Source organism: Ranitomeya variabilis, chromosome 3 (assembly GCF_051348905.1).
Source record: "Ranitomeya variabilis isolate aRanVar5 chromosome 3, aRanVar5.hap1, whole genome shotgun sequence".
Taxonomy (NCBI): Eukaryota; Metazoa; Chordata; class Amphibia; order Anura; family Dendrobatidae; genus Ranitomeya; species Ranitomeya variabilis.
Window position 1 is genome coordinate 765,677,518 of NC_135234.1, and position 21,529 is coordinate 765,699,046.

General features: G+C 44.0%; 1 protein-coding gene across 2 annotated transcripts; it reads left to right on the plus strand.

The window, feature by feature from the left end:
* Window positions 1–271: 271 nt before the first annotated feature.
* On the plus strand, window positions 272–20,022 carry PAAF1 (proteasomal ATPase associated factor 1). 2 transcript variants are annotated; one of them, XR_013224130.1, is made up of 13 exons: window positions 406–519; window positions 4,658–4,698; window positions 5,248–5,351; window positions 5,469–5,558; window positions 10,871–10,969; window positions 11,089–11,239; window positions 11,322–11,516; window positions 11,652–11,743; window positions 12,029–12,144; window positions 12,229–12,311; window positions 12,452–12,534; window positions 12,871–13,396; window positions 19,494–20,022. XR_013224130.1 is itself a non-coding variant. In XM_077298782.1 (12 exons), the coding sequence occupies exons 1-12, from the start codon at window positions 473–475 to the stop codon at window positions 12,946–12,948; spliced, it is 1,179 nt and encodes a 392-aa protein (XP_077154897.1). In that variant the 5' UTR covers window positions 272–472; the 3' UTR covers window positions 12,949–13,462. The 2 variants fall into 2 exon arrangements, 1 of the variants encoding a protein (XP_077154897.1); XM_077298782.1 differs by lacking the exon at window positions 19,494–20,022 and having other exon boundaries at window positions 272–519; window positions 12,871–13,462.
* The last annotated feature ends 1,507 nt before the right edge of the window (window positions 20,023–21,529 follow it).

Consider the following 21,529-nt stretch of genomic DNA (forward strand, 5'->3'; position numbering starts at 1 on the left):
TATGGACTCGACCTTAGATCCTAGGGGGGGGTCCATTCATTGACATCGAGGACAAATCTTGGAAATAATGACAAATTCTAATGTATCAGTTATTACAATATATAACACATACACTATCAGGCAGGCTGGGACTTGTGGTCCCTAGAGGCAGTGAATAAAGGACATAACAAGCGGTGTGCTCACCTGGAACAGTCTGGCCATTTACATGTGTTCCTCTCTTCAATCCTGTTCTACTCTTGAACTAAAACCCTGTCATTTTACTATTGTCCTTGTTTCTCCCTGTATCCACCAATGGCCGCCGCCATTTTTTCGTAGTCCAATTTATCATTGTCTTCAACGCAGCAGAAAACACCTTGGGAAGAGACACAAACCGCTCCTACACGGCGGCCTCTAGTGGCGGGAGAGCGCTACTTCCTGTTTAGTAAAATCTGCCGTGACGGCCACTTCCTGTTATGGATTTGCCTGCACCAAGATGGCCGCCAGGATCTGTATCCAGAGTGACTGGGCTGCCTGTCTGAGGTGGGGGACGACAAACCTCGTCAGTCCGACATGTTGGTTGTTTTATTTTAGTCTATTCTACCTATGGGCTGGTGTAGAACTAGAATTCTCAGTGTGACCTGACGCCTTTCACCTCTTACTGCATGCTGGGAATTGTAGTGCCTTAAACTTTGGAGACCTTTATGTTTTATTAAAGGGGATGTCCCCATTTTTTTTTTTACTTAATTGCATGATTTTATGTCAAAAATCATTTTTGCATTAGGTTTTAGTGTTACACATTTTGCCCCGTTTCCTCCTATATCCTCATCCATCAGCGTTTGTAACATCACGAGGCTGAAGTTGGTTTCTATTCGGCATTTTTTTCTCTTCTGTTTTTACAGGTTTAACAACCAATAATAATCCTCACAATAATAACAAACGATGCAGCGAGGAGCCTGATGTGGAGACTCTTAGCAGCTACAAGAATTATACAACTGGCACCAAAGTGGGCATCAAAGTGGGCACCGAAGGGCGTTAATGAAAGGGTTAAATGACTTTAGGCCACTGATATCACAGTGCAGACATATAGAACAGGGAGCCAACATCAAACCCAGGACCCTCCAGCCCGGCCCACATGAATGGGTTCTGGGCATCAGAACTGGCATCCAAGAGGGCAGTCGATTTTGGCCATTTAAATAAGTAACTGGTGTTTTTAAGGGGTTAAAAGACTTTGGGCCACTGATCTCACACTATGAATACACAATGTCATTTAACCCCTTATAAACACCAGTTACAAAATCAAATCTGTGAAAATCGGCTGTTTGCCCACTTAGATGCCAGTTCTGATGCCCAGAACCCATGTGGGCCGGGCTGGAGGGTCCTGGGTTTGATGTGGGGCTCCCTGTTCTATAAGTCTGCACTGTGGTATCAGTGGCCCAAAGTCATTTAACCCTTTCATTAACGCCCTTTGATGCCCATTTTTGTGCCAGTTTTATAATTTTTTGGTAGCTGTTAAGTGTCTTCACATCAGGCTCCTCGCTGCAGTGTATGTTATCATTGTGAGGATTATTATTTGTTGTTGAACCTATAAAAACAAGAAAGAAATTGCCAAATAAGATACTGAACGAATGAGAAACCAACTTCAGCCTCATCAATAATGTGTGTGTGTATATATATAATGAAAAAATTGGAACAGCATCAAATTACTACCTTACAAGGCATGCAGAGCTCTTCCAACCAGCAATCCAATGGTCTAAAGTAATAAACTCAAAAAAAGGAAAAGCAGCACAAAATAATTGAAAAAAAGTGAACTTTAATGCCTGAACGGCGTGGCAACGTTTCGGATGTGTTATCCTTTGTCAAGCCTATATATATATATATATTTTTTTTTTTATTATTTTTTTTCAAGATATATTTTGCAATGAATGACAAATTCGATGTTTCAAAGTTCGCGCTGCCCAAAGTTCCAAAAATGGGATCACACATGGAGATGAAGAATGAATGCTATTTACTTGTCAACAAATTTCAAGGTTTCCAAACCTTTTCATCAGGACCAAACCACAATGATAAAGAGGTTTGGAAACCTTCACCTCCGTGTGTGATCACATTTTTTAAATCTTGGGCAGAGCGGACTTTGAACCACCATATTGCTTTGTTTCTCCAGCTTTACCGTTTGTTTCCGAAGATATATTTTAATTATATATATATATATATATATATATATATATATATATATACACACACATACACACATACACACAGTGTGTGTGTATGTGTATATATATATGTATTTATATGTGAAAAAATACACATGTAACATTTTTTATATATTTTATTTTTAAAACATTTTATTTTTTATTTATATATAGATATTTTTATACATTACAGACCAAAAGTTGGGACTCACCTTCTCATTTAAAGATTTTTCTGTATTTTCATGACTATGAAAATTGTACATTCACACTGAAGGCATCAAAACTATGAATTATCACATGTGGAATTATATACTTAACAAAAAAGTGTGAAACAGCTGAAAATAGGTCTTATATTCTAGGTTCTTCAAAGTAGCCACCTTTTGCTTTGATGACTGCTTTGCACACTCTTGACATTCTCTTTATGAGCTTCAAGAGGTAGTCACCGGGAATGGTTTTCACTTCACAGGTGTGCCCTGTCAGGTTTAATAAGTGGGATTTATTGCCTTATAAATGGGGTTGGGACCATCAGTTGTGTTGAGCAGAAGTCTGGTGGATACACAGCTGATAGTCCTACTGAATAGACTGTTAGAATTTGTATTATGGCAAGAAAAAAGCAGCTAAGTAAAGAAAAACGAGTGGCCATCATTACTTTAAGAAATGAAGGTCAGTCAGTCTGAAAAATTGGGAAAACTTTGAAAGTGTCCCCAAGTGCAGTGGCAAAAACCATCAAGCGCTACAAAGAAACTGGCTCACATGAGGACCGCCCCAGGAAAGGAAGACCAAGAGTCACCTCTGCTTCTGAGGATAAGTTTATCCGAGTCACCAGCCTCAGAAATCGCAGGTTAACAGCAGCTCAGATTAGAGACCAGGTCAGTGCCACACAGAGTTCTAGCAGCAGACACATCTCTACAACAACTGTTAAGAGGAGACTTTGTGCAGCAGGCCTTCATGGTAAAATAGCTGCTAGGAAACCACTGCTAAGGACAGGCAACAAGCAGAAGAGACTTGTTTGGGCTAAAGAACACAAGGAATGGACATTAGACCAGTGGAAATCTGTGCTGTGGTCTGATGAGTCCAAATTTGAGATCTTTGGTTCCAACCACCGTGTCTTTGTGCGACGCAGAAAAGGTGAACGGATGGACTCCACATGCCTGGTTCCCACCATGAAGCATGGAGGAGGAGGTGTGATGGTGTGGGGGGGGCTTTGCTGGTGACACTGTTGGGGATTTATTCAAAATTGAAGGCATACTGAACCAGCATGGCTACCACAGCATCTTGCAGCGGCATGCTATTCCACCCGGTTTGCGTTTAGTTGGACCATCATTTGTTTTTCAACAGGACAATGACCCCAAACACACCTCCAGGCTGTGTAAGGGCTATTTGACCAAGAAGGAGAGTGATGGGGTGCTACCCCAGATGACCTGGCCTCCACAGTCACCAGACCTGAACCCAATCGAGATGGTTTGGGGTGAGCTGGACCGCAAAGTGAAGGCAAAAGGGCCAACAAGTGCTAAGCATCTCTGGGAACTCCTTCAAGATTGTTGGAAGATCATTCCCGGTGACTACCTCTTGAAGCTCATCAAGAGAATGCCAAGAGTGTGCAAAGCAGTCATCAAAGCAAAAGGTGGCTACTGTGAAGAACCTAGAATACAAGACATAATTTCAGTTGTTTCACACTTTTTTGTTAAGTATATAATTCCACATGTGTTAATTCATAGTTTTGATGCCTTCAGTGTGAATGTACAATTTTCATAGTCATGAAAATACAGAACAATCATTAAATGAGAAGCTGTGTCCAAACTTTTGGTCTGTAATGTGTATATACTTTTTTCTATCTGTTTATAGTTTTTATTTATATATTTTATTATTTTTCATAAGACAATAAGTAAATTAAATAAAAAATAAAATACAAATCCTTCTAAGTTCCCCTAGGTCTGATTGCTTGTAATACATACTGCAGTGCCCCAATATTATTTTTTTGTTTTACTATAAACTGATATAATCTTTTGTGAAACTCATAATGGTGGTGTGTGGGGCCCCTTCAGAAGGCCCGCAGCTGCCATGGTGGCCCAGCTGGGCCAATAAGTGTTGGAGGGGACAGTCAGAGATTGACTGCAGCATTTACGTGGTTAAACAATACTGAACACGGCTCCTGTGCCGACTCCACAATGGCTAGATATATGCAACAGAACAGGAAGGAGTTTAGAAAAAAATCAGATCTTTCCCTTCTGGACCCCCTAGGTTCTGCCCTTGTTCCCCGCCGGTCTCTTCTCCTGGCGAGGGGACGTCACATGACCACTGAAGCCAATTAGCAGTTACGTTCCGTCTGACACTGAAGGAGACCGGCGGGGGGGACACAAGCAGCGGTGTGAAGGAACCACGGGGGTCCGATACATTATTTATTTTGAATTCTTAGACCACCTCTGGTTTTTGCCCCTATGAGTCCCTCAGAATCACATAACAGATTTTCCCATTTTGTCTTTCAGGAAGGTGGAAGGAGCGGCGTGGGTCTCGTGCAAGATCCCAGGTAAATGTGGCTGGGAGAGGGCGCTCGGCAGGGGCCGAGGTCCGGGCAAGTCGGCTCATCCCCAGGAGCTTCCTGACTGTTAGGGGACGTCGCACCCTGCTGTAGATTTACCCTGTAGCAACCCCTTGTGGAGGAAATGTTGTATTACATATCACATAAATGCATTACACTGTAATATAGGAGACCCCTGACCTCTGGGGAGAGAAGCCCCCAATTGTTTGAAGACAACAGAAATCTGCTTATCAAGTGGGAATGATGAATTCTTAAGAAGCTGTTCATGCAATCCTTAATTTCTGATGAGATAATGCATAGTGGCCAATCTGAACAAGCAGAGCTGCAGTGTAAAGCACGGCGGAGGGATATAATAGCAGCCTAGTTTTAGGTTAAAGTTTGGCAGCTCCAAAGGTAGCGATTCTAGGTAGACGTAAACATGTATTGGCAGGGTTGAGGCAAAGTCTTATCGGGGGCACAGTGGTCGTCCTTCAGGTTTTGCAGTAATGAATATAAATAAGAAACCCGGTAATTATTGAGGAGTCCTGTGTGTTACAGGGAAGCCGACGGTCTACGGAGCCCTGAAGTGTGAAGGAATCGGGCCTGACGGGATCCCCAACGTCACCTCCTCCGAGGATTTCTCTGTTCTTGAAGTCACTAAGGTATAAAATATCCAGAGAATAAATTTCTGTAAACCCCAATAACAAACCGACAGTCGTCCATAGACGGCAGCGGGAAGACGTAGGAAACCTGCAGTAACCATCTGCTCTGTCCCACAGAAAAGTCTCCTCATCTCCTGCCCCGCGGAGAACGTCGCCACCAAATTCCTGGCTCCCTACACCAGCTTCCCGAGAGTCCACGAGAAAAGTGTAAGGTATTCTCATCCCTTGCCTGTCGCTGACAATAAGATACAAGACTATAACTAATACTGCCCCCTATGTACAGGAATATAGCTACTATAATACTGCCCCTATATACAAGAATATAACTACTATAATACTGCTCCTATGTACAGGAATATAGCTACTATAATACTGCCCCTATATACAAGAATATAACTACTATAATACTGCCCCTATGTACAAGAATATAACTACTATAATACTGCTCCTATGTACAAGAATATAACTACTATAATACTGCCCCTATGTACAAGAATATAACTACTATAATACTGCCCCCTATGTACAAGAATATAACTGCTATAATACTGCCCCCTATGTACAAGAATATAACTACTATAATACTGCCCCCTATGTACAACAATATAACTACTATAATACTGCTCCTATGTACAAGAATATAACTACTATAATACTGCCCCTATGTACAAGAATATAACTACTATAATACTGCCCCCTATGTACAACAATATAACTACTATAATACTGCTCCTATATACAAGAATATAACTACTATAATACTGCTCCTATGTACAAGAATATAACTACTATAATACTGCTCCTATGTACAAGAATATAACTGCTATAATACTGCCCCCTATGTACAAGAATATAACGGCTATAATACTGCCCCCTATGTACAAGAATATAACTACTATAATACTGCTCCTATGTACAAGAATATAACTACTATAATACTGCTCCTATATACAGGAATATAACTACTATAACACTGCTCCTATGTACAAGAATATAACTACTATAATACTGCTCCCTATATACAAGAATATAACTACTATAATACTGCTCCTATGTACAAGAATATAACTACTATAATACTGCCCCTATGTACAAGAATATAACTACTATAATACTGCCCTTATGTACAAGAATATAACTACTATAATACTGCCCCTATGTACAAGAATATAACTACTATAATACTGCCCCTATGTACAAGAATATAACTACTATAATACTGCTCCCTATGTACAGGAATATAACTACTATAATACTGCTCCTATGTACAAGAATATAACTACTATAATACTGCCCCTATGTACAAGAGTATAACTACTATAATACTGCCCCTGTGTACAAGAATATAACTACTATAATACTGCTCTATGTACAAGAATATAGCTACTATAATACTGCTCCTATGTACAAGAATATAACTACTATAATACTGCTCCTATATACAAGAATATAAATACTATAATACTGCCCCATGTACAAGAATATAACTACTATAATACTGCTCCTATGTACAAGAATATAACTACTATAATACTGCTCCTATGTACAAGAATATAACTACTATAATACTGCCCCTATGTACAAGAATATAACTACTATAATACTGCCCCTATGTACAAGAATATAACTACTATAGTACTGCCCCTATGTACAAGAATATAACTACTATAGTACTGCCCCTATGTACAAGAATATAACTACTATAATACTGCTCCTATGTACAAGAATATACAATCCGAAGACTCCACCTGACCGGAAGAAAAACGAGGATGAAACCCTGAATTGCAAAAGAAAGGAGAAACCAAAGTGGCAGAACTGGCCCGATTATTGAGGGCAAACTCCGCCAACGGCAAAAAGGCAACCCAGTCATCCTGATCCGCAGACACAAAACACCTCAAATAAGTCTCCAAGGTCTGATTAGTTCGCTCGGTCTGGCCATTAGTCTGAGGATGGAACGCAGACGAAAAAGACAAATCAATGCCCATCCTAGCACAGAACGCCCGCCAAAATCTAGACACGAACTGGGTCCCCCTGTCAGAAACGATATTCTCCGGAATACCATGCAAACGAACCACATTTTGAAAAAACAGAGGAACCAACTCGGATGAGGAAGGCAACTTAGGCAGGGGAACCAAATGAACCATCTTTGAAAAACGGTCACACACCACCCAGATGACAGACATTTTCTGAGAAACAGGGAGATCAGAAATAAAATCCATAGAGATGTGAGTCCAAGGCCTCTTCGGAATAGGCAAAGATAACAACAATCCGCTAGCCCGAGAACAACAAGGTTTGGCCCGAGCACAAACATCACAAGACTGCACAAAAACTCGTACATCTCGAGACAGGGAAGGCCACCAGAAGGACCTAGCCACCAAATCCCTGGTACCAAAGATCCCGGGATGACCTGCCAACACAGAAGAATGAACCTCCGAGATGACTCTACTGGTCCAATCATCAGGAACAAACAGTCTACCAGGTGGGCAACGATCAGGTCTATCCGCCTGAAACTCCTGCAAAGCCCGTCGCAGGTCTGGGGAAACAGCAGATAATATCACCCCATCCTTAAGGATACCTGTAGGTTCAGAATCACCAGGGGAATCAGGCTCAAAACTCCTAGAAAGGGCATCCGCCTTAACATTCTTAGAACCTGGTAAGTATGAGACCACAAAATTAAACCGAGAGAAAAACAACGACCAGCGCGCCTGTCTAGGATTCAGGCGCCTGGCAGACTCAAGATAAATCCAATTCTTGTGATCGGTCAATACCACCACCTGATGTCTAGCCCCCTCAAGCCAATGACGCCACTCCTCAAAAGCCCACTTCATAGCCAAAAGCTCCCGATTACCAATATCATAATTTCGCTCGGCGGGCGAAAATTTTCGAGAAAAGAACGCACAAGGCCTCATCACGGAGCAGTCGGAACTTTTCTGCGACAAGACCGCCCCAGCTCCGATCTCGGAAGCGTCGACCTCAACCTGAAAAGGAAGAGCAACATCAGGCTGACGCAACACAGGGGCGGAAGAAAAGCGGCGCTTAAGCTCCCGAAAGGCCTCCACAGCAGCAGGGGACCAATCAGCAACATCAGCACCCTTCTTAGTCAAATCAGTCAAAGGTTTAGCAACATCCGAAAAACCAGTTATAAATCGACGATAAAAATTAGCAAAGCCCAAAAATTTCTGAAGGCTCTTAAGAGAAGAAGGTTGCGTCCAATCACAAATAGCCCGAACCTTGACAGGATCCATCTCAATGGAAGAGGGGGAAAAAATGTACCCCAAAAAAGAAATCTTTTGAACCCCAAAAATACACTTAGAACCCTTCACACACAAGGAATTAGCCCGCAAAACCTGAAAAACCCTCCTGACCAGTTGGACATGAGAATCCCAGTCATCCGAAAAAATCAAAATATCATCCAGATACACGATCATAAATTTATCCAAATATTCACGGAAAATGTCATGCATAAAGGACTGAAAGACTGAAGGGGCATTTGAAAGACCAAAAGGCATCACTAAATACTCAAAATGGCCCTCGGGCGTATTAAATGCGGTTTTCCACTCATCCCCCTGCTTAATTCGCACCAAATTATACGCCCCACGGAGATCAATCTTAGAGAACCACTTGGCCCCTTTTATTCGAGCAAACAAATCAGTCAGCAGTGGCAGAGGATACTGATATTTGACTGTAATTTTATTCAAGAGTCGATAATCAATACACGGCCTCAAAGAGCCATCTTTTTTAGATACAAAGAAAAAACCTTGAATATAACTACTATAATACTGCTCTATGTACAAGAATATAGCTACTATAATACTGCTCCTATATACAAGAATATAAATACTATAATACTGCCCCATGTACAAGAATATAACTACTATAATACTGCCCCTATGTACAAGAATATAACTACTATAATACTGCCCCTATGTACAAGAATATAACTACTATAATACTGCTCCTATGTACAAGAATATAACTACTATAATACTGCCCCTGTGTACAAGAATATAACTACTATAATACTGCCCCTATATACGAGAATATAACTACTATAATACTGCCCCTATGTACAAGAATATAACTACTATAATACTGCCCCTGTGTACAAGAATATAACTACTATAATACTGCCCCTATGTACAAGAATATAACTACTATAATACTGCCCCTATGTACAAGAATATAACTACTATAATACTGCCCCTATATACGAGAATATAACTACTATAATACTGCCCCTATGTACAAGAATATAACTACTATAATACTGCCCCTATGTACAAGAATATAACTACTATAATACTGCCCCCTATGTACAAGAATATATCTACTATAATACTGCTCTATGTACAAGAATATAACTGCTATAATACTGCCCCTATGTACAAGAATATAACCACTATAATACTGCCTCCTATGTACAAGAATATAACTACTATAATACTGCTTCTATATACAAGAATATAACTACTATAATACTGCCCCCTATGTACAAGAATATAACTACTATAATACTGCTCCTATGTACAAGAATATAACTACTATAATACTGCTTCTATATACAAGAATATAACTACTATAATACTGCCCCCTATGTACAAGAATATAACTACTATAATACTGCTCCTATGTACAAGAATATAACTACTATAATACTGCTCCTATGTACAGGAATATAACTACTATAATACTGCTCCTATGTACAAGAATATAACTACTATAATACTGCCCCTATGTACAAGAATATAACTACTGTAATACTGCCCCTATGTACAAGAATATAACTACTATAATACTGCCCCTATGTACAAGAATATAACTACTATAATACTGCTCCCTATGTACAAGAATATAACTACTATAATACTGCCCCCTATGTACAAGAATATAACTACTATAATACTGCTCCTATATACAAGAATATAACTACTATAATACTGTCCCTATGTACAAGAATATAACTACTATAATACTGCTCCTATGTACAAGAATATAACTACTATAATACTGCTCCCTATGTACAAGAATATAACTACTATAATACTGCCTCCTATGTACAAGAATATAACTACTATAATACTGCTCCCATGTACAAAAATATAACTACTATAATACTGCCCCCTATGTACAAGAATATAACTACTATAATACTGCTCCTATGTACAAGAATATAACTACTATAATACTGCTCCTATGTACAAGAATATAACTACTATAATACTGCTCTTATATACAAGAATATAACTACTATAATACTGCTCCTATGTACAAGAATATAACTACTATAATACTGCTCCTATGTACAAGAATATAACTACTGTAATACTGCCCCTATGTACAAGAATATAACTACTATAATACTGCCCCTATGTACAGGAATATAACTACTATAATACTGCCCCGATGTACAAGAATATAACTACTATAATACTGCTCCTATGTACAAGAATATAACTACTATAATACTGCCCCGATGTACGGTAATATATCCCCTATAATTCTCGGTGTGGTCCTTGCAGGTCACGTGTCTGGATGTTTCCAGTGGCGGTGGTCTCGGTGTCTCCACTAGCAGCGATGGATCGATGAAGATCTGGCAGACCAATAATGGAGAGACACGGGTGCGCCATTTCTGGCTGTTATTTGCGCTGCTTTTCTTGCATGTTTTGTGCGGTTTGGCGCTTTCTTTTATAGGGACAGTTGCTGCCTGTCTGAGTTTTCGGCTTCACGTCCCCCCTAGAGAGTCCTGGAAGGCCACGTCTATGATGTGAATTGCTGCAGGTTCTTCCCCTCCGGGATGGTGGTCCTCAGTGGCGGCATGGATGCCCAAGTGAAGATCTGGTCTGTGGAAGATGCCAGCTGCCCGGTCACCTTTAGAGGCCATAAAGGAGGTTGGTCACTGTTTTGCGTACTGAAGCTCCCCGTTCCTTTACCTCTATAGTCGCCCATAGGAATCTGATGTGTCCCCCCCAGGTGTTCTGGATTTGGTTGTGGTGGAGCGGGGAAGGAACGTTGTGTCCTGTTCTAGGGACGGTACGGCCAGACTATGGGACTGCGGGACATCCTCCTGCCTGGCGGTGGTGGCGGACTGCGGCGCCGCCATTAACGGGATCTCCGTTGGTGTCGCTGATAACGCCATTGACCTGGGGACCCCTGAAACGCCCCTAAGTAAGTACAAGGGGGAGCGGAGAGGAGTGACCCCTGACTGCAGGGTCCGACTACGCTGAGATTGTTTGTAGTCTGTTACCATGGACTCTCATAGGCCTTAATCCCTTTGTAAATTTGTCTATTTTTTGGCTGCAGGTGACCGGGAAATCGGGAGTGAGGGAAAGTTACTGCTGCTGGCGAGAGAGGACGGGAAGCTGGAGGCCAAGAGTCTGCAGAGCCGCCAGTCTGTAAGTGACCACTCGGAGGTCTTTGCCCCTCATCTGCATGGGATATGATCATTTTTGTTCCTACCGCACCAAACTATTGCGCAGCACTTTACATGGCCACGATGGGGTATAAATAGTATTCCTGGTGGTCCGATTGTCAGTACCTGCAGTCACCACCAGAGGGAGCTCACTGCACACACCAATGCACCTTTCATTGCAGTGAGCGCCCTCTGGTGGTGATAAGAAGAATTGATCAGTTTGGAAGAGAAAACCACATTTACCATCCCGGGGTCTTTTACATTGCAGGTCTTCACCTTTGACGGCGCAGACGCCTTTAACTGTTGCACTTTCATCTCCAGCGTGAATGTCTTAGGAGGGGGTCAAGACGGTAATATCTACGAGCTGGACATCAGAAACACAAAGTAAGTGAACCCCCACCCAAACCTTGTGTTGAACCGTCGCAGCGCAGCAAGCGAGTTCCATCATCATTTATTGCTTCTTCACAGAGTCCCCGTACAGACCATGTTCCGGTCTGGAGCTCCGGTTTTATCGCTGGTGCCTTTCAGGGAAGGTTTCGTCGCCAGCCAAGGTACGGTGAGAACGCAGTAGGACGGTAAGACCCGGATCCGCATCGGTTTTACGCCATTTTTAGACTCCGGCTTTGTGTGCGCTGCTATGCTAGGCTATCATGGAGCCGCACTATGAACGCTGCGGTATGTTTTCTTCCAGGGGACGGGACGTGTTTCATCCTCCAGCAGTACCTGGATCACGTCCTGGAGCTCACAGATCCCGACTGTGATCCTGTGTATAAGGTAAGATCCGCCATATTGTATCACGGGGGCGACATATGTTACCCCTTAAATATCCCCCCAGAGTCTTCACAGTGAGCGGATTACTCCTTATTGTTCCGAACACGTGTAATTTCTATTTCCAATAATCCAGAAAGTCCATTAGTACAGCACCAGGTCAGCAGTTCTGGATATTGGTGCCTTGTTTCAGCAGCACAGGAGAGGAGTGTGCTGATGATGTGGCAGATCACAGCGTGATACTTTTATAGTGGGGTCCTCCAGCAGCACAGAGTATTTCAGCAGGGGATTGACCTCCTGTAACCGGTCCAGCGTCTGTATCAGCCGTGTTTGTCTCCGCAGGTCGCAGTGTTTGAGAAGTCGGCGTTCACGTGCTGCCGGGACGGGATCATCCGGAAATATCAGCTGGCGGATCTGTGAGGAGCGCGGACTGGGGGGTCTGGGGCTGTACTCTGCTACGGACATCACTCACAGCTAAAGGGGGGTTTCTGCCCATCTGCTACAAGTAATAAAATCAGCGACGCCTTACCACCGTGGTCCCCGATCTTTGTTGACAGGCTGCAGCGTTGACGTCACAACTACAGCTCTCGTGACCCCTGCAGCCAGTCACTAGGCTGTGACGCCGATATAAACCACACAAGACTGCTGAGCTCAATGATTGGCTGCAGCGGTTATGACCTATATTGCACCAAAGCAGCCTGTCTAAAAAGACCGGGGACTGCGGCGGAGGGCCATTAACACCGATTTAATCCAAACCCATGGGCAGGAAAGAGAAAAATGGAACATCCTGTTGGACGTGCGGCAGAGCTGCGTACCTTTACGCTTTCAATTGGTCGGTAAATGTAGCGGAATCCTCGTGTAACGAAAAGTTCTGCAACTTTTTTTTTTTTAAATTCGTTTATTAATTTCAGAATAAACAAATAATGCACACATTAGCATGTATCATCATCAATTATACCATCAGATATAAAAGGTCATAGAATATCATCATATCCAGAACTTACAGAGGTGATAAACTGTGCATGTTAAATCACTAGCATCTAAAATCTACCTACTATACAACTTTAACCGTTAACATTAAACAGTAAGTCGCCAAAAGAAAAACAGAGTCGAATCCTACTCCACCAGCGATGTCCCAGAATCACAAGCCCATCCTCCCGTGCATGTATCTAATCAACGCAGACTACAGAGTATGATGAGAGGAGTTCCATCTACCCCAGATTTTTTCGAATTTACCTGGGCATCCTCTGTTTTGGTACAGTGTTTTCTCATATGGGACGACCGAGTTCACCAAATCGATCCAAGCTCTGAGAGACGGGGAGGAGCCACCCATCCACCTTAGCGCCTGTACCTTCCGCGCCAAGAAGAGCGTCTCTCTAAGAAAGATCCCAGTATAGTGGTCCCAGGCCTCTGCATCCCACACCCCAAATAAGCAGGTCAATGGCTCAAGTGGAACAGGGATTGACAATAAAGATGTTAATAATGTCGTGACCTCTTTCCAATAGTGCGAGATTACCGGGCACCTCCAAATCATATGGATAAAATCTGCATCTTGTGCATGACATCGCAAGCAATCTGACGAATGGAGGCGACCCATTTTAAAGAGCCGCGTTGGGGTCAAATAGGTCTGATATATAATATATAGCTGGGTCATCCTGTTATTAACTGAAGGAGAAACTTTAGTTGGAGACTCTAGAATATTTTCCCATTCCTCTCCCATTGTATCGGGAAGAAGTCCCTCCCATTTCTCTTTAAGAGAGCTAATAGTGGATCCATCTCCCACGGACAACAAATATGTATATAAAGAGGAAATGAGTCCCTGAGGGCCTTGTGAGTTGAGAATGCCTATTAGAGGTAGAGATGAGATCGCTCGACCCGCACCCACATTTCGCATGTGTGATTGGAAAGCTGACCTTAGCTGTAAATAACGGAAGAATTGGGATCTTGGAATATTGTAAGTATCCCGTAATTGTTCGAAAGATACAAAAACCCCTTGGTCATGTATATTGCCCACTGAAAGAACACCGTATGAGATCCAGAACTCAGTAGATGGGTGATTTAGTATTTCTGGGAAATAACTATTATGCCATAATGGCATTTCAGCTATTACATCTGCAAATGTGATAACTTTTTTGATCTGTCTCCATATCAATCTCGCCAGTCGAAGCAAAGGCAGCAAACGAGGAGCATTGACTCTCTCTGTTTCCAGAAATCCCAATGGACAGTCAATCCGGGCAGAGTGAAGTAAATGGCTCTCTGAATTAGGTAAAGAGTTATTAGGCATCCATTTGCTTAGTGCCCTGGCCTGTCCGGCAAGATAGTACAGATAAAAGTCTGGTAAAGCCGCCCCACCCCCCCTTTTTGGTCTCTGTAAAGTAGATAGTTTAAGTTTGGGTCTAGTCTTTCCCCATATAAAGGATGTGGTTAGGGAATTTAAATTTGCGAAGAAAGACTTGGGTATTGGCACTGCACTGTGTTGGAAGCAATAATTAAGTTTGGGGAGTAATATCATTTTAATTAGATTAATGCGGCCTGCAACAGAGAGGGGGAGTTTGCTCCAGGCTGTAAATTTAGATTTGACCAGGTCCAATAGTGGATAAATGTTAAGTTGTAGGTCTAGCCGACTATATTGGGACATATGAATACCCAGATACTTGAAACTGGAGACTACAGGTAACGATGAGAGGTTTTCGAGACAGGGCATCGGAGCATGAGACAGAGGCATTAGGGTAGATTTGTCCCAATTTATATAGAGACCAGAGACTTTACTAAATTTGTCGATGGTCGTTATTACTTGCGGTAACGTTTCTTCTATTTTATCCATAAATATAATCATGTCATCGGCATAAAGACCAATGGTATCCACACGATCCGCAATATTAATTCCTTTGATATCTATAGAGGACCTTATACGTATTGCTAAAGCTTCTATCGCGAGGGCAAAGAGAGCCGGGGATAGAGGACATCCTTGACGGGTTCCTCTGTGCAAAGTAAAAGAATCAGAGATAGAGTTATTCACAATTACCCGTGCCCTAGGATTCCTATATAGCGTATCTATCCCTCTAATAAATTTATCCCCAAAACCGTATCTCCGTAGGCATGCGGAAAGGAAAGACCATTCAAGAGAGTCGAATGCTTTGGCTGTATCTAGTGACGCCAATGCCCAGTTATTGTCCAATTCTAAAGAGCTATATTGAATCACTGATTGGACCCGTCTAATATTGATGGAGGTACTCTTCCCGGGCATAAAGCCAGTTTGATCTGGGTGTATAAGGTCTAGTATAATCGTATTTAGTCTGGTGGCCAAGATTTTAGTGAAGATCTTATAATCTACATTCACCAATGATATGGGGCGATATGACCCACATTCCAGGGGGTCCTTTCCCTCCTTCTTAAGTACAATAATATTTGCATCGTAAAAGGTTTCAGGCATAAACTCTCCCTCCCATATACTCCGGAGTACCTTCAATAAATGTGGTGCCAGATGGCTCCGATATTTTTTATAGAACTCGGCGGGAAACCCGTCAGGTCCAGGGGCCTTCCCGGAAGCCATGTCCATTATAGCATGTTCCACTTCCTCTAGAGTAAACTCGGCCTCCATAAAGGCCTGTTGGGTTGGACTCAGTGAGGGGAACGCTATGTCTGATAAATAGTCCATACACTCAGGGACACCAAAACCACCATCAGATTTGTACAATGACTTATAGTAATTACAAAAACAATGAAGAATCTCTTCAGTTGAGGATACCAACGAACCATCAGGTGCCCGAATCTGTAATACTGTATTAGAGGTATTATGTTGGCGTACTAAAAAGGCTAGGAGTGTACTGGCCTGATTCCCCAATTCGAAATAGGATTGACGGGTAAAAAATAGTTTGCGTTTCGATTTAGTGTCTATATGTTGGGTGTATAATCTTTGGGAAGTAAGCCATTCCACCCTGTTACCACTGGTCTGATTGGCCACATAGGCGGCCTCCGTATCCCTCAGTCGCCGCTCCATCTCATCATCCTCCCCCGCCGTCACCCTTTTAATGTAGGAAATTGTGGAAGACAGACATCCCCGTAAGTATGCCTTTAGAGTGTCCCAGAACAGATTAAGATTCGAGGGATCTGGGTGAGCAGAGACAAAACAGCTCAACTGATCAACCGTTCTATCACTAGAATCTATCAGCTTCAACCAGAAGGGATTCAATTTCCAAGGTATATAGTTGTTTGGCTGACCGTATTTAAATTTGAGAATGATTGGACTGTGATCTGATATCCCCCTATTACCATGTTCGATATTATCTACCCATAATGCCAGATCACTAGATCCAAATATGTAATCTATGCGAGATAGAGACTGTCTAGTTGACGAATGACAGGTATATTCTTTTGTTTCAGGGTGGCGTGCCCTCCATAAATCTAACCACCCGCTATTACTCATAAATAGCGCCAATTGAGAGGGGGATTGAGGAGAAGGTCCTCCAAACGTCCCCCCGTCTAGTCTCAATCTGTCTTTAAAATTATCCATAACCAAGTTAAAATCTCCCATACAAATAACACTAGCATTAGGATAATTTAGGGAGAAACCCATTGCCATGCGGAGAATCGATATACTAGCCGGGGGTGGGTTATAAACACATGGTATCACATATTCTCGCGTATTAATAAAGGCATGTACAAAAACAAAGCGACCTTCGGGATCACGTCGTGCTTCCCTAGCCTCCCACCTAACATTCCTATGTATCAACAGAGAGACCCCTCTGGAGTAACTAGTGTGGAATGCGTTAAGGGACCACTGCACCCACGGCTTTTGTATACATTTAACTGTGTCCCTGGTCAGATGTGTCTCTACAAGGGCTACAATATGGGGATGATACCTTTTAATCTGAGAGAATACCTTGATTTTCTTACGGGGGGTTTTAATACCCCGTATATTCCATGTCATAAATATAATCTCAGACCCCATATCCACGCCTAAAAAAAAGAATAACATACATCGCAATTCGGGCAGGGATCAGGAACATCACGTAGAGCACAAAATTATCATTGGCGACTAGCAAACATATCAAACAGTCAAAACTGGTGTAAAAACCCAAACAAAACAAAACTCGAACAGTGGAGGAGTATAATCTTACACTCCTACAGTCAGATAGAAAAGGGGATACCCTCACTGGAACCAGCGTCCGGTATTGTAGATTAGCTCAGCACCAATACGGAGAGCTCCAATTTATGTTGCCATGGAGTAAGGAGAGCAGCTTAGGAGTTCGGCACACTGGACCCCTTATATGACCGCAACCATTCGGTTGCCTCCGCCGGATCAGTAAAGAACAGGGAGGAGCCTTCATGGACAATGCGGAGCCGAGCCGGATAAAGCATGGAGTAGATGATGTTCTTATCCCTGAGCTGCTTTTTAACTTCCACAAATCGGACTCGCTGCTTTTGAAGTTCCATAGAAAAGTCCGGGAAGATTGAGATAGTAGCATTATTAAATTTAATGGGGCTCTTCTGTCTCGCCAAGCGAAGGATCGCATCTCTGTCTCTGCAGTTGAGGAGACGCGCCAAGAAGGGCCGAGGTGGGGTTCCGGGGGGTAGAGGTCTCGTTGGGACCCGATGGGCCCTCTCCACGGAAAATGTTGAGGAGAATCCATCTCCCAGAGAGGTTCTAAGCCAGTCCTCTATAAATTGCTCAGGTTGCTGACCCTCCGAGCGTTCTGGTAGGCCAATAATGCGAATGTTATTGCGGCGCAGTCTGTTTTCCAGGTCATCTGCTTTTTGCTTCCAGGCATTCACAGAGCCGACAGCTTTCGAGAGCTTAGCCTCCATTGGGGTAATGGTGTCCTCTATCTGAGACACTCTTGTTTCAGCCTCAGAGATACGCCCTCTCATAGCCTGCATATCATGTCGCAGGCGGCCCACCTCAGTATGTACGTCTTCTATTTTCTCAGTGAGAGAGGACCTAGTGAGGGATATAGCTTGCATCAATTGCTCAGATGCTTGCTTAAGAGTTAGTTCGCCTTGTTCCCCTTCCTCATTACTGTCAGAAGGGCGATTTTTGCGTTGATTCTGTGAGGAGTTATTTCTGAGAGTACGTACACTGTCAGGAGTATCATCTCTGGCATATTTCTTTAACTTTTCAGCAGCCCCCCCTCCTTTAGAAGATTGCATGGCGATTAACAGAAGGTCCCCACAAAAGGATCAAGCCTTATGGTTATGGCAGTCTATTCTCCAATAGCAGGGCAGAGTCAAACTAGGATATACCTCAAAGAGGCAGCCAGGCAGGGAATCACCAAGTATGAACAGGAGCAGCAGCTAAGAATGTATCAGGCACAGAGTCTCAGAGCAGCCCACAGCCCCCACAGGCAAAACAGCAGGGAGGGGGGATAATCCCTCCAAAGTTATGGCGCAGACAAGAGCTCGTCTAACAAGGTGGATGCAGGGCCCAATTTTCCTGGGCACACACCGCACCACCCCTCTATTAATGCAGGATGTTGGCTCACCTCCTGAGCTGCACCGCAGCTGTATAGTATGGCGCCGCTCTCCTTGCCGATGGAGTGCGCGCTGTAATAATGGCTGCAGCCTTTTTAGGGACCGCCCGGACCCGGCACCTGCTCCTCTCCTCAGTGACTCACTGCGTCCCCGCTGTGTGCTGATGTTCGGGGAATGCACCCGGCCACGGCCGCCGCCGGCGCTGTATCTCTCCCGCCGGCGCTGTGTCCTTCCCGCCGGAGCCGCACTCAAAGATGGCCGCCGCAGCTCAGAGACTCCGTCGCTCGTTCAGGGCGCCGCTGCCACCGGCGTCCTGGGGCTCCAAAGTCGCCGTTCAAGGGGGTTACCGGGCTCCCGGGGTCCAGAGGCACCGCTCCAGCCGGTGCAGACCACAAATCAGGGGGATTAAAGGCAGGATTAGAACCAGGATAGCAGGAGCCTCCAGAAGGTGCGTCTTCCCTCACAGCTTACATAGCCACGCCTCGACCACCAAGTTCTGCAACTTTTTAATATATCCAGTGCTTCAGTTCTGCAACTTCTGTGTTACCGCTGCTTGCTGTCAGGGAATAGAAACCTTTCAGTTTACATCCAAGGTCTGCAAAGCTGAGGGTGCGACTGATGTATCCAGGAGTCGGCAGCCCCCCAGCTGGGCCAGACTACGACTCCCAGCGTGCTGCTGCTGCCAGTGCATGATTGGAGTTGTAGTTATCACAACAGCTGGAGAGCTGCAAATTGGTAATTCTCCTATGAGGCAAATGCATGACGTCTTGTCTGTCCTAATAGTTTGTTACAGTGTGTCAGTGCAGGTGCCCTGCAGAGCTGATTGTCTGGGAATGGATACAATTGTAACAAAACTTTGTTTTTATCCAACTTTTCTGAAATCAGTCCACATGCCAAAATATCAATCTTGATTAATTTCCATGGTCACTTAGAAAGTCGGTGAATTATTATTTTTTTAATTATTAAGTTTAAAAAGAAGAAGGGGTTAATTGTTTCATTCATGTCATTAAAATCTGTATTTTTGCGTCTTATGTGGTGGAAAGAGCGATACAGGATCTGAGCAGAGACGATAGAGGGGAAGAAGAGAGGAGATAGACACGAGAGAGAGTGCGGAGCCTGTGGGGAGAGGCGAGAGAACAGAGCGTGCGGGTGAGAGCCGAGAGAGAACAGAGCGTGTGAGGATAGCCGAGAGAGAACGGGTCGTTCGGGGAGAGCCGAGAAAGAGAGAACAGGGCGTGCGGGGGATAGCCGAGAAAGAGAGAACAGGGCGTGCAGAGAGAGCCGAGAAATAGAGAACAGAGCGTGCGGGGAGAGCCGAGAGAGAACGGGTCGTTCGGGGAGAGCAGAGAGAACAGCGTGCAGGGTGAGCCGAGAAAGAGAGAACGGAGCGTGTGGGGAGAGCAGAGAAAGAGAGAACGGGGTGTGCGGGGAAAGCCGAGAGAGAACTGAGCGTGCAGGAAGAGTTGAGAGAGAATATGGAGCGTGCGGGGAGAGCAGAGAACAGGGTGAGCTGAGAAAGAACGGAGCGTGCGGGGAGAGCAGAGAAAGAGAACGGGGAGAGCAGAGAGAACAGCGTGCAGGGTGAGCCGAGAAAGAATGGAGCGTGCGGGGAGAGCTGAGAATGGAGCGTGCGGGGAGAGCAGAGAAAGAGAACGGGGTGTGCGGGGAGAGCAGAGAAAACAGCATGCAGAGTGAGCTGAGAAAGAACGGAGCGTGCGGGGAGAGCAGAGAAAACAGCGTGCAGGGTGAGCCGAGAAAGAGAACGGAGCGTGCGGGGAGAGCTGAGAAAGAGAGAACAGAGCGTGCGGGGAGAGCTGAGAGAACGGAGCGTGTGAGGAGAGCTGAGAGAGAACGGAGCGTGCGGGGAGAGCCGAGAGAGACCGGAGCGTGTGGGAAAAGCTGAGAGAGAATATGGAGCGTGCGGGGAGAGCCGAGAGAGAGAACGGAGCGTGCGGGGAGAGCCGAGAGAGAGAACGGAGCGTGCGGGGAGAGCCGAGCGAGAGAACGGAGCGTGCGGGGAGAGCCGAGAGAGAGAACGGAGCGTGCGGGGAGAGCCGAGAGAGAATGGGGAGAGCCGAGAGTGCATCTATTGGTAACTTTTTGATTTTTCCATCCATGGCGTGATGGGACTGCTTGTACTTTGCGCGCCGAGCTCTAGGTTTTAGTGGCACCATTTTGAGTATATAAGGTATTTTTATAGCGCTGCGGCGACCGAACAATTCTAGTGTTTCTATTCTTTTTCCCTTGATGGCATTTAGCGACTAGTTAATGAATCCTAGATTCTGGTACATTGGACTCTTATGGTGACGGCAATAACAAATGTTTAATTTTTTTTTTTAACTGGTGAAAGCTCCAACTCACACTTACATTTTTCTAACATCTTTATAACCCTTTTTTTTCCCCTTTTTTACAGGATATGACCCTTTGGTCGCCTGTACTATATACAGCCATGCGTAGCATTGGGGTAATAGTGAAATTGATAAACTCCTATGAGGCTGGGTATCACAGGAGGGCCAAGATGGCGGAAACA